Source organism: Terrapene carolina, unplaced genomic scaffold (assembly GCF_002925995.2).
Source record: "Terrapene carolina triunguis isolate 2854851 unplaced genomic scaffold, T_m_triunguis-2.0 Scaffold136, whole genome shotgun sequence".
NCBI lineage: Eukaryota > Metazoa > Chordata > Testudines > Emydidae > Terrapene > Terrapene triunguis.
In genome coordinates this window covers 6481401-6495394 of record NW_020664487.1, presented here as the reverse complement: position 1 = coordinate 6495394, position 13994 = coordinate 6481401, and the positions used below count along the sequence as shown (strand labels likewise).

Genomic DNA, 13994 nt, shown 5'->3' with positions numbered 1-13994 from the left:
TTACTAGCGTGTCCGGGATCCACATCCCTCTCCCTCCAGATGGTGGTTTTAGGGTTGCATCTCCCTGCCATTCACTGTGCTTTTCACCCAACAGGCCTGACCTCAGTCCAGCACATGCAATTCTGCTCTCTCCCCTGTGTGTGACAGCGTTACCAGCAACCTGCCAGCATTTACAGAGCACAGTCTGTTTACTTAGGACAAAAACAACTAGAGAAAACGTCACACAACAGTAAACAGTTGACACACATGCTAAGCTTACCACGTGTCACCCATCTTCCACTTGGAGAGGCTGGCAAGTTCCAGTCCTTCCAACCCTTCTAACAGGGTTTTGCTCTCTCTGTTAGCCCGACGTCAATTTGAGGATCAAACGGGGGTCCCTGAGTCAGTTCACACTGCTCCTTTATACCAACAGCCCATTCTTTTCTTGAACCCAGTCTATGCAGTTCTGCCTAGGGGCAGTACTTCAGTGGAGCTGGTTACCTGTCTGAAAACTTGTAGTAATTGCCCCCTGCTGATTTTTAGTTCCTGGAGGAAACAGTAACCTTCTCCCAGGGAGCTAGAATACAATCCCTCGCTCACACAAATACATGTAACATTTATCGCTGCACAAGTCTCTGGGTATTCTCTGTGCCTGTAGTGCACCTCCCACTATACTAGCCTTTTGAAGCTTCCACGCTTCGGAGGTCTACCTCTGGCACAGTAGTAGTTATTTGCATTACTGTAGTGCCTGGGAACCCTAGTTGTGGATCGGAGCCCCACTGGCTTAGGTGCTGCAAAAACCCAGAACAAAAATTTGATCCCTTCCAGAAGACAATAGACAAGTGGTTACGGAAACGGTCAGTCAGTAGTGTTTGGTGTCCTTGGCCGTGGTTTCGGCACGTCAGCTGCCTAGCTATTGCCAAGTTTTTTGTAGCGATCGCAGCAAAGGAGCGTTGGAAGGAAGGACAATGAGGTGGCTCTGCAGATGTTTGTTAGGAGCACCTCCCAAGCATAAGGGGCAGCTTGGGTGAATGCACTGAGGGATTTGTTTGAACAAGTGGGCAGTGGAGACTGGCATCCTTGGAGAGCAGGGGTGGGAGTCAACATTTTGATAGTAAATGAGATGGTAAGTAGCATGGGGATAGACCAGGAAAGGCCAGCAGTTGTTTGGCCCAATTTTACAACAGGAGACACTGTTTTCAGCCATGTAGAGACGTAGCTGTGTCCCAGAAGTGATCTTCAGATTCTCTCTTAGCCATCATCATTTTAGCTTCTATTTTTTCTGCCGTAGCTGGATGTGTTTCTTTAGGGCTGTGAATATCTGCTGTGATGTTTATCGTGGCCATGTTAGTAGCCTCTATCCTAAGATTTTAATTTCCTTCTTCCCTTTTGACTTTGGGGTTTCTGACTGGCTCTTTGAATCATTTTCCACCGTTTAGTGTCACTGAGCTACTTAGTTCGCAGGATTCCCCCCTGAAAGATCTGGAACTTAGTTATGTGGCTGTCACTGTAGCCTAACGACTCAACTAGAGTTACTTATTGAACCAAGTCCTGTGTTACTTAGGGCTCCGTAGATAATAGCCTCTTCTTTTGCACGCTCGAGAACTAGCTGTTGTTACCAGTGTTGAGAAATAGCTTCAGGAAGCTTTGCCCTGGTATGACATTGGAACAGTTTCTTTGAGAAGTTGAAGTCACCCATTATAACATTCTCTCCTGATCTGGAGATCTATTAGCATATGTGTATTCCTATAACTTGGGATTTGCATCCATAAACGTTCTACTGCATGATCCCATGCAACCAGAATTTCCCCCTGTAGATTCTGTAGACTCCTTTAGCTACATTGCTACTCCCCCACCTCTGACCTAATCTGTCCCATCGCCAGGTATTGTATCCCATTGACTCTTGCCATCTGACCATGTTCCTATAATGTCTGCTGGATCAAATCCCTCTTCAGTTGCCAAGTCTTCTAGCTCGCCGATCTTTGCTTTGAATTTTCTTGCAGTGGTTTAGACGCTTATCCGATGAGGGGGTTGGCCGTGTGCTTATTTTGAATTAACTCCTTCAACTGACACCTTATAGCTTCTCTGGAATTTTCCCTTTGGGGTTCGGGCCAGCATTTTATCCACCTACATAACATACAGAATGGAAATGTTTTGTGAGGAGCTTGGCAGTGAAGTTGATCGTCCGTAGCTTAAACCTGGTTTTGTGTCCTTTTGAAAACTCGCTCTTGTTTTTTGCAGATAATAACCCACAGTTGAGGCGGAGAGGGCACTTTTCTAAGTGCCCCGAGGAATACAAGCATTACTGTGTCAAAGGGCGATGTCGGTATGTCATGGCAGAAGAGACGCCAGCTTGCGTGTAAGTAAAACTTCCAAACCACGGGGAAGGACATAAAATTGCACTAACCGGGGCTTGAAACAGTGGAAACATTTAGCTATCGCACACCGACTCCTAACTAACTTGATCCACGTAACCCCCACTTGCTTTCTCGGCACTGGGGGGCTGTTCCAAAGTGTCAGGAGCTTTTTGAAAGAGTGACGCAGATGCTCCTACTGAAACGTGAGAGCATGGAAGTCTTGAATCTGGTTCAAGTTTGGAACCTTTCCCAGGCCGGCTGAAAGTACGCAAGCAAAACCTTCTGTGTCAAATAGTATTTAGGTTTTCCAGTAACACAGAGGCACACAGGTGATGATAGTGGGAAGGAGCCTTTTGTGAAACCTTTCTTCTCATGGAAAATGTAAATAGAAAGCTTGGCTAGTTGTCTTCCTAGGTATTTTGAGTACAAGTCTGGGGTAAACAAATTTTTAACTAGAGATCAAAAATATTCATAAAGGGCCTGATCTTGCTCATATTGCAGTTAATGGCAAAGCTCTCTCTGTCTTCAACAGCAGCACGATCTGTTTCCTGAAGCAGCTTGGAGAAGGGCTAAGATTGCATGCTGTAGCAGCCCGAAGGGTTTGATCTTTCCCCTGCAATTCTAGCTAAGCTGCTGTTAAATTCCATTAAAATATTGTCAGCCTGCTGCTTTCCAGCAAAGCTGCCCTTCTCTTCTTTGCCGGGAAGGGACACTGGATCAGCTTGCTCTGAATTGGAGTGGTCAAAGATGTGTCCAGGTTGTGACGGGTTGGACCCCACCCTTTTTGGGGTGCCACCTGATGTGCTGGGGTCCCACTGAGCCCGCCTGTCGCATCAGCCTGGGCTTCCCTCGTTCTGTGTTGCTGTCAAGCCCCTTTTCTTTCAGCCCACACACAAATAGGGACGTGCCCAACTGTAGAATCACACAGAGGCCTTGGCTACACTTGCGAGTTACAGTGCAATAAAGCCGCCCACAGCGCTGTACCTCACTCCCCGTCCACACTGGCAAGGCACGTACAGCGCTGTATCTCCGTGGCTACAGCGCTGCAGGTACTCCACCTCCCCGAGAGGAATACGTAGTGACTACAACTCCCGGGTGTCAATGTGAACGAGGAGTTAACTTGCTGCGCTGTGATAATCCCCTTATCAAGTGGCCACTCTTCTCATTGTTGTGATCGGCTCCAGGAACACGGAAGTGCCGTTTCAAAGCTCTGTAGCAGAGAGAAAAAGCAAACATTTGGCTGTTTGCTTTGAGTGAGTGAATGAGAAGCAGGGAGGGCAGGGGGGTCGGAATTGCAAGGCAGCGTGCTCAGCACCCCAAAAACCACTCTCTCTCCCCCCACGCTCCCTGTCACACTCCACCCCACCCCTTTTGAAAAGCACGTTGCAGCCACATGAATGCTGGGATAGCTGCCCATAATGCACCGCTCCCAATGCCGCTGCAAATGTGGCCACGCCAGTGCGCTGGCAGCTGTCGTTGTGGACAGACTGCAGCGCTTTCCCTACTCAGCTGTACGAAGGCGGGTTTAACTCACAGCGCTGTACAGCTGCAAGTGTAGCCATACCCAAGGTCTGCGATCAGCTCTCCATGGGAGGACTCAGCTAGGGGAATGGGCAGCACTCCAGTGCACACACCCTCTGGGGTGTAAACCCAAAATAATATTATCTTGCACAGTATGGAAAGATCTGCACAGCGCAAGCTCCTAAAAATTGCCCCCTCCCTGAATGTGGAAGGAGATAGGCACAGCTTTTTGCTCCCTCCCCCCCCCCCCCATATGAATTGAACAAACTGGGTTTTGAAATAAACAAAAAATACGTTTATTATCTACAAAAGGTAAATGTTAAGTGATTAGAAGGGATAGCAAACAGAACGAAGGAGATTACTGAGCAAATAAAACACAACATACAAACTAAGCTTAATACACCAAAGAAACAGGTTACAAATAGTCATTTCTCACCCTACATGTTGTTTTAGGCGGGTTGCCGGGTTTTTGCAGCTCAGAGTTCCAGTTATGTCTCTTTACAGGTTAGACCCCGGTCTCAGCCTGGACTCAGCCCTTGCCTTTCTCCAGGGGTTTTTAGCAATCTTCCTTCCTGGGTGGGGAAGCAGTGGAGAAGAGCCAGGGTTGACTTACTTCCCAGCCTTAAATAGAATGTACAAAAGGCGGGAATCCTTTGTTTCCAGTGGAAAAATACCAGCAGTGCCCAAGGTGACATCATCACATGACCCTGCAGTGCCAAAGCAACATCTCAGGATGGTGGGAGATTGGTATCTTCAAAGTCTTGTTCTTCTTCTTAATGGCTCATCCAGGCTGATTGCCGACTGTCTGGTGGGCGTTCCCCCAAATACACACACACTTGTAATTGTTACATAGCCAATATTCCTAACTTCAGATGTAGAAATGTATACAAACTGGGGAAACACATTCCATAGATCATAACCATTCCAATGATACCTCACAGGACCTATCTTGCATAAAACATAGCTTAGTTATGCCATATTCATATCCTAACAATATTTCTATGAGGAATATGGGCGTGATGTGACACCGGTATCTTGTGTGTTTTTCTAACCACAGTTTTGGCCTTCATTCAGTGTTATCACACAGTGCAATATATTTCTCCATTTGCTGTAATTACCTGGAGTGAATTGTCCATGATGAAGATGAACAAAAATATCTTACAACGAGGAGTCTGGTGGCACCTTAAAGACTAACAGATTTATTAGGGCAAAAACTTTCATGGGTAAAAAACCCACTTCTTCAGGTGCATGGAGTGAAAATCCTCGTGTTTTTGTTTTTTTTTTAAATATCTTAAAATCTGTTGGTGGTTTTTTTTTTTTGTTTAGTTTTTTTGCATTTTAAGAATTGGACGGGAGAGAGGTGGAAATATTGGGCATTGCACTCTTCAAAATGTGTCCTCATTTTATATCCACTGCCTGCTGGGAAAACGTGGCCCATAACGCTCCAGTTTTACTCGTTAGGTCTCCTGCACATGACGACTCTTCCTTGCTGGGTTAAAGTCTTTCAACAGACAGTCCCATTGCACTGAGAGTGCCGTAAGGAGCAGTAATGATATCCGGGAGAAGCTTGTGACTGACTCTATAATCTCAGCTTACATCTTACACAGAAAGAAAAGTAGCTTCCAAAACGGATGTCTAGGTACTTATCTGGCCCCATTGCCGTGGTATGAGCGCTTCACGTTCTTTAGTGCCCGTCTCTTCGTGGCCCGCAGGAGTCTGTGTGGCGCAGGGACCTGAACCCGAGGTCTCCCAAGGCCTAGTCTGTGGAAGCTGATCGCTGTGCATTTGCCCTGGTGATTTTGGAAAGTAGGGGAAAGGCTTTCCACTGTCCAAACCAAGCCGCTCCTATTCAGGACTTCCTCAGCAAGAGGGAGGGATAGCTCAGTGGTTTGAGCATTGGCGTGCTAAACCCAGGGTTGTGAGTTCAATCCTTGAGGGGGCCATTTAGGGATCGGGGGGGAACCCACCACAACTGTCAGGGACAGTTCTTGGCCCTGCTAGTGAAGGCAGGGGACTGGACTCAATGACCTTCAAGGTCCCTTCCAGTTCTACGAGATAGATATATCTCCATATATTAAGAGAACACATGGTTAGCCTTAAGGACGTGACTAATTCCACTGATTTAGTGGAGCAACTTGTGCTTAAAGTGAGGGCATAAGAACCTGGCTGAAGTGGGGGCTAGAGATCCTGCTTGCCCTCACTCTTATGTGTGCACACTGAGGCCTGGTCTGCACTGCAGTGCTAGGTCGACGCAAGGCAGCTTACGTCCACCTAACTATGGAAGTGTCTATGCTTCAGTTTCGCTCCCGCCGATGTAACTGCCCCACTACGCTGACTTAACTCCACCTCCACGAGCAGCGTGGAGTCAAGGTCAATGTAGGTAGGTCACCGCAGTGTCTGTGTAGACACTGCATTGTTTCTGTCGACTGTTAATGGCGTTCAGGAGTCGTACCACGCTGACAGGACAATCGAGGCACGCGGCTCTGGTGAGGACGCACACTGCCGACACAAGGAGCAAAAGTACGCGCGCAAGCGATGCGATTACTGCGGCAGTGGTAGTGTAGACATGGCCTCGCACACCTGGTGGCAGGAAGTCAGCGGCTGCCCCATGAAGATTTTGGGGGTAGGAACAAAGGTCACTGTTCTTCCCCCTTGCAAGCCCTCCCCCCAAGTGTTCCAAGAAGGCAGCTGCACAGGTACATGGCGAAGGTGGGCTGCAAGGTTTGAACAACCTTTTACCCTCCGTTCATGAATGTAGGGCCAGGATATGTATGAGTCTCAGCTTTTGGCCTCAAACATTCGCACAGCCCCTCGCCTGCTGAGCTTTGGCGAACTGGCTGGGCTTTGCACTGGAATGGCTGTTAGAATGACGGCTGCACGCTTCATGTCGGTGCCTCGGTGCTTGTGGTTTGGGGGAATAGTGAGCGTTAGATAATGCTAATTACCGTAATCCACACTAACGTTCCTCTGATGGTGACTGTGCATTTGTTCAGTGTTCGCCGTTTGCTCTGCCCTGTGCCGGGTGCCAAAATCTAGTCCCTCCCCAGGGACGATACAGCCAGACGCGCCTGCCGTGTGTGTGCATCTGACTTTTCACGCTGTTGCTCTAGCACTTGCACCAGTACGAACCGTGGGAGAGCGAGTGTAGATGGGCCACTGGTGTTTATACTGCTAGGATCAGCTAACCCTGTTTGAACACATCTAGGTAACTCGGTGATAAGATGCGGCTCCCTGGGAAAGGCGGAGGTGACTTAGTGTGCTGTATTGCGATTCCTGATGGGAAATGCAAATCTCCGGCAGCAGGCCGAAAGGTGCAGCATTTCTCGCATGCTCACGCTGCGTGGGGTTTTCAGTAGGAAAGGGGGGCAGAGGTGGGAGGAAGACCCAGTGTGAGCAGGGATGGTTTTTGTATTGCCCCAATGTAGCTAGACCATTTGCTGTGGCACTGGTTCAACCCCGGGCGGTATGCAGGCCACTTATACCCAGTGCTGCCGCTAGTCTAGTGCAATCCCCCCAGTGTAGACAGGCCCTTTCAGATCAATCTCCCACTGATGCTCGCCTTCCTGTGGGCAGGAGTGTGTGGGGGGCACTGCTGGTGATGGAGGGATGTTACAGTGGATTGACCCCACAATGCCTAAGGCCTGGTCTACACTACGACTTTAATTCGGATTTAGCAGCGTTAATCCGAATTAACCCTTCACCCGTCCACACTACAGAGCCAGTTAATTCGAATTAAAGGGCACTTAAAATCGATTTCTGTACTCCACCTCGACGAGTGGAGTAGCGCCAAAATCGATTTTGTTAATTCGAATTAGGGTTAGTGTGGCCGCACACCACCGAATTAATGTGGTTAAATTAATGGGGTAGTGTGGACGCACACCACCGAATTAATGTGGTTAAAAACCGAATTAATGTGCTTAGTGTGGCCGCGCACAATCGAATTTATACAACCTGTTTCCCAAATTCGAATTATCTAAATTCGGATTAATCCCGTAGTGTAGACATACCCTAAGGGAGGAAAGGAGAGAGATTCAGGATGAAGATTTTTGCCCTGAGTCCCTCTCCCTGTGTGTGCTCTCTTCACGTCTGTACCTTACGTACTGTGGATTTCATTTGCCCTTCTGAACAGAAGGCATGGAATCGGTTTCACCAGACAGCTGGGGAGGTGTTTACATTCAGTCCACTCTTGGAGAGCACTTCATCGGGGGGACTGGGACTTGGCTTGTAGTGGCTGGCTCACAAGTCAGCTGATGAGGTTCCATTTCTGCAGCAAAAAGATTTTCAAGGCCCAGGGTGATTTTTGGCAGCTGTGCCGTTTCACACCGGTGGAAAGTGACTCCCCACGTTCCAAGCCGAGGGTAACTCCGCACCCTTGCGAATGCTGCAGTTAACCTTGAGAAATTTGAAAATACAGTGAAATCTGCCCAAGATAATGAGCCTTTACTAGTCAGTCTCTTTCCCAGAATAAACTGGGTGCCCTGCTGCTGTAATAGGAGGTCGTCTCTGGTTGGTATCGATTTGTGTTGGCGCGTGAGTGGTCTCCAGGCAGGTTTGCGCTCTCCCTGCCTGCTGTGAGTGACGCTGGCAGCAAGTGTTCTTAGTGGGACACTCCTTGGAGAGCCAAAGCCCAAGACCCTGCAGGAAAAACCAAACCATCCGTCTCTGATCACCGGCCCGTGTCCCTCCCTGATGAGTTCCAGGGTCCAAGGGGCACCCTGCGCTCAGGGGTGGCGTATTAACACTTTGGGTGGTACCTGCTCCACCAGGCATATATGAGCAAGCGTGAAGCTGAAAAAGGTTATGCTTGGCTTTAACCCATCCCTGACAAGAGCTGCAGCAGCCTGGTGGCAGGGTTCACCCAAAGGGTCCTCTGGGCCCCGGGTTTTGATGCAATGGATAGTAACTTGGGGCCCGATCCTGCAAAGCCTTGCTCATATAGGGCTGGATTGTCACAGCCCTGCCTCAGGGAGGCAGGACCCCTCTCTTGCTCCCTGCTGAGACTGTGACTCCAGGTGCATGGCCCCTGCTCCGCCTGATCCCCACCGCCTGTGAGCCAGGTGGTGGAACCCTGGTTGCCGTAAGAAAGGAAGTGAAGTAACGTAGTCATTCCCCAGAGCGAGGGGGAGGGACGGTGCGGGAGCCACACTTCATGCTGGGCTCTGTTCCTGGGGCAGCATGACTATGTGCTGCCCCTTGCACAGGGCAGCTGGCGGAGTTACGATGCAGCTCTCGACGATTGTGTCCGTGTGCACGTTCGAAGGACCTGGCCTTTGATTCCCGTTCCTGTGACCGTTGGGTGTTCTCGTCGGAGTGCCAAGTCTTTATGTTGTCCCGCTTTCCCTCCCTCTTGCAGCTGCGAGAAAGGCTACACGGGCGCAAGATGTGAGCGAGTGGACATCTTCTACCTGAGAGGAGATCAAGGCCAGATTGCAGTGATTTGCTTGATCGTTGCCATGGTGGCGCTGATCGGCCTGATAATATGCATCTGCACGTGCAGTCAGTAAGTATGCTTGTGTGTTTTGCATCTCTGTGTTGTGCAAGTGCCTATGAACACTAGCGAGGTCTGTCTAACTCCTCCACCGCTTCTACAACAGGGGGGGGTTGGCCTGGAAAGGAAACCTCAGGCATTACTAGTAGCCTTTTGAGGAATGCGTCAAGGGAGGCGCTCACGATGGTTCTCATCGTGGCTTTGCAATACAATTGATTTCTCATTGCTCCTAATAACCCCAGGGTACATCAGCACAGCAATAAAAGACCCGTGGCACAGAGTCCAGCTGATCCGGCCTCCTGGGGCTTGGGCTGTGAGGCTAAAAATAGCAGGGTAGGCGTTTGGGCTAGAGCCTGGGCTCTGAAATCCAGCGGGCGGGGCAGATCTCAGAGTCCGGGCTCCAGCCCAAGCCTGGACGTTTGCGCTGTTCTTTTTAGCCCCCACACCTCAAGCCCAAGCCGGCTGATGCTGGCCCTGTCCCCTTTCAAGACCCAATCCTGCAGCACTGCACTGCAGTGGCTAGGAGCTTTGCCATTGATTTCAAGGGATGCAAGACCCAACCTGAGAGATGAAAACGATTGTTGGGTTCCTGCCAGCATTGGGTTTTTCTGCAGGGCAGCCATTGGTAGTGTGGTAGTGTCTACGAGCCCCAGTCATGGTCCAGGGCCTCATTCTGCTGGGCGCCGTGCAGGCAAACAATAGGACTGTTCTTGCCCCAAAGATCTCACACATTTAGTTTTGAGGATGGTGGACTCCCTCTTCACCAAGAACCTCTGACTGATGCAAATGCCTGCTGCAAAAGGAGTAGCCCCTATACCGGGCCTGCTAATCCCTGGAACAAGCACTGAACAGGACAGAAGTTACCCATTGATTTGGTAGACAAGCAAGTGGCAATGAGAAATGGGGCCCACGAATGCCTCCCAAGAGTGACCGATGAATTGAAGGTGGAGGTAGTGGGTCTGAGTACATGGGTTAGAACTCCAGTCTAGCTCTTCCCTGGACTCCCGCTGTGGACAATTCACTTGACCGCTGGAAGGGCTGGTCTAGGCACCGTTTTTGTACCGATTTAATTACAGCCGTTTCTAGGAAGGCCTGAGGCTTCAGTGCTTTGCTGAGTTGGAGCCCCAGGGCCCTTTTCAACCTCCACTGAAGTCAGTGGGAGTCTGCATGGATTTTTAATAGGGGTTGGAGGAGAGCTGACCTCAAGTTTGTTCATCTGTAAATTGTGGAGACGAGTTAATGATCTCCTAGGTGTGCTGGGAGGGTTGATCATGGTTTATACAGGGCTCTGAGAAGTGCTCTATGGGTCTTAAAATATTATCTTTAAGTGGTGGGGGGGGAAAGTACGTCTGATTTGAAAGAGGCAGTGAATTTCTGCTACTAACCAAGCTAGCTTGGGTTAATCGCTGACTTTGCTTTGCAAGTCACTGTCGGAAGCGCCGCAGGAGGAGAAAGGAAGAAGAAATGGAAACGCTAGAGAAAGAGTTGCCTACCAAACAGGAGGATGTCCTAGAGACGGACATTGCATGAAGGTGAGTTAGGCTGGGGGTTGGGGGGGATGCAGAAAACGAAGCCCTGTCGATGTCCGGTTTAAACTCCACATGCAGCAGCTGGGTTAGGAGTGACTCTGTAAAAACGGCCCTAGGGGCATCTCTCTGTTTGCCTCCCGGTGACGCCGTACCAGAGTTGCTCAGTCTAAAATTAAAAACTAGATCCTTTTGAAGAGCCAGCCCTGCCAACCCAAGCTGGGCTGTGAAAACCAAGCGGTGTTCTTTGCAGCTCCTGCCCTGTCCCACATGGGGCTTCTGCAGGCCAGAGTCATCCCTCGGGTTCCCCTCTGCAGCTCCATTCGGGGGCTGGGGATGGACAGGAAGGAGGGTGGGGTTGGAACCCAATGAAAGGTCTGCAGAGGGGTGAGTAGGGCTGGATCCCCTGTGCTCTCCTGCAGCTGTGCCAGGGCAGAGGGGAGTGAAAGGAGGGACATGTGCTGGCAGTAGAGTGAGGAAATACGACTGACTAGAGACGCTCCCCCCACGGCACCAAGAAGAACCACAGGAGGTACCATTGGCACCCCATTCATTAGAGCAGAGCCAAGCTTCAAACACGCTTGTCGTTAGCAGGTTCCAGCATGGCTTCCCTGGCTGCGACACAGACACACACACACACACACTCACTCACACTCTCTCTCTCTCTCTGACTCAGAGAGGAGTGTAAAAGCCCCCTGACATAGGGAACGAAGGGGAGCGATGGCCCAGGCTCTGTGGAGGGGCACTGCGTACTTGGGGAAGCGCCAGGGTTGGGGGTCAGGAAGGTGTCCACTGAAAATCCCTGTGGCACTTAGTGCTGGCAGAAATTCCTCTAATTGCAGCCCCCCTCGGAGGTGAGGGTTTATAATAATAATTGTCTGGGTTAGCGAGGTCCCCGTTGTACTGGGCACCCTAATTAGAGACCGTTCCTGGTCTGAAGAGTGTGTGTGTTCAGTCTGTTACTCGAGCGAGATGAGCCAAAAGCCGCTCGGTTCCTACAGACGTGCCGCTAGTGGGAGCAGGGCCCAGTGACTCGTGGCCAGGGGGGTCCTTCACTAGTGTGAGCCAGGCTCTGTGTGGGCTTCCCCCTGGCTCCCAAGGTTCCCTGGCTTCATCCCTGGCCTCCTTCCCCTTCTGGGCAGGCCTGAACTCCTCCTCTCCCCAAGCACTCAACATTGGCCTAACTCCGCTCCTGTGGAAGCGTTATTGCCAACTCCAATGGAAGCAGAGTTCGGCCAGCACTGAGGGATTTGAAAAATCCTACACAAAAGACACATCTTCCCCCTCCTTTAAAGCCTAAGTGCTCTTGCACTGAGTTCTGAGTGCCTGTTTTACCTTCTTACGGGCTTCCCTGTGGCAGAGTCGCATTGCGATAGGGGGGTGGTTCTCCCAAAGTCTGTGTAGAATCCAGATGCTATTCACACATTCCTCCCCTCACACCAGCCCATTTCACATGTTTTGGCCCTACGCAGGTTGACCTGCCCCCGCCCACATAGAAACTTTTGGATGTTTTTTAACTCAGAAGTAACACAATTCTAACAAGCCAGGTCTTCATGCTGCTGTTAATACATCTCTCTCTCTCTTTTCACCTCTACAGGTTACTGAAGGCACCTGCAGGCAGGTTCCAAACAGCACAACGTCTTGCTCTATTGGAGAGGGACACAGAAGGGCTATTGCCCGGATAATAAAGGCAGATGAATAACAGGTGTTTTTACATTGTTTATTTGTAGCTATGTCTTGTGAAAACAAAGGGCACAAGCGCCATTGAAAGTCTTCTCCTAAATCTCTGAGCTTTCATACGTTTGAGCAAGTGTAGCTAACGTTTATCAGGATAACCGATAGGTTTTTAGTAGCAAATTAATGAGTTATGGTTCTGGCATATGTAATAAATAGTTTGTGTCAGGGGTTCCCAGCCCATGTTACTGTTTGATCACATGCCATTGCTTTCACAGGACCCTGCCTCATTCAGTGCGCAGGATGGACTGTGCACTAGGAGAGAAACACGGTTATGTAGTGAAGGGGGCTGTTGTCTGTCGGGCCCCTGTCTCCCTTGTTGCAGTTGAAAGGTGTGTAGTGGATGAGGCAGGAATTACAGGGAGAGAAGGAAGGGGCTCCTGGTTAAGGCAGATGCTGCCCCGGAGAATTGGATTCTAGCCCTTCCTTTGCCACAGAGTTCCTATGTGATGCTGGGCAAGTCACTTACACCAAAATGTTCAGTTGGCCATGAATTGTGTTCCTCGTTTTCTGGGTGCCCTGTTTGAGATACCTGGGACCAGAGTTGCAGATGTGCTTTCAACATCTCCAATGCTGTATAATAAGTTCTCTGGAAGATCAGGTGGTAGGCCTCTCAAACTGGGCACCCAAAATTAGTGGACACTTGATAATGACCTTAATCTCTCTGCCTTGGATCCCCAGCTGTAAAACTGTAGTCCCCGCCCCGAAGCACGGAGGCACTAGAGCATGTCAATTTAACAGCTGTAAGAATTTTTTTAACTTGGGCAAAACAAAATTTTTCCTAATCTTGTCATCAGAAACAGCTGATCCATTTTAGCTGAAACTTTCCAAAATAGAAACGCCCAGCATGGAAAGTCTCAGACCAAACAGTTTGTTTTCAGTTGCTTGTAACTTCGTAAGACTATCATATAATGGAAAGTCGGAGGCACCCTTAACTATAGGTAGGCACGACAGTGTTAGACTTTTATTTTTATGATTTTGACAGGTAATAAATGTTTATTTTAAAGATTTTTTCCTATTTTTCTTTTTTTTGAAATTATGGGAAGGCCAGACGATAGGAGGGGCCAGACAATCAATATTTAATCAATAGACATTGAGATTCAAAAAGCTAGTTTTATCACCATTAAAATACACAGTGTCAACATCACATGCCAAAATATACAAAGTAAATATCCTTGCATTAAACTCCAAGTTCTCAAGCAGTGTTTTTCTTTCTTGCCTATCTGTACATTTAGATGATCATCAATGGATATATTTTTTTCGACCGTTTGAGTGTGTACAATCATGGGCGGTGGGTATTGTCGGCAGGGGAAGGCTGTGCCTCCCCAAACAGCCTGGCATGGCCCCGCCCACACTCCACCAGGCTCCCTCCTGCCTGCTGTTCCCTTC

The 13994-nt window shown here is 49.4% G+C and overlaps 1 protein-coding gene across 1 annotated transcript in view; it reads left to right on the top strand.

Annotated features, from left to right (window-relative positions):
* Positions 1–13777, top strand: part of BTC (betacellulin) — a 32290-nt gene extending 18513 nt beyond the window's left edge. The window contains exons 3-6 of the mRNA XM_026653324.1: positions 2221–2338; positions 9211–9357; positions 10770–10877; positions 12469–13777. Coding sequence (XP_026509109.1) covers positions 2221–2338; positions 9211–9357; positions 10770–10875 — 371 coding nt within the window. The 3' untranslated portion in view covers positions 10876–10877; positions 12469–13777. The remainder of the gene's footprint in view (positions 1–2220; positions 2339–9210; positions 9358–10769; positions 10878–12468) is intronic.
* The last annotated feature ends 217 nt before the right edge of the window (positions 13778–13994 follow it).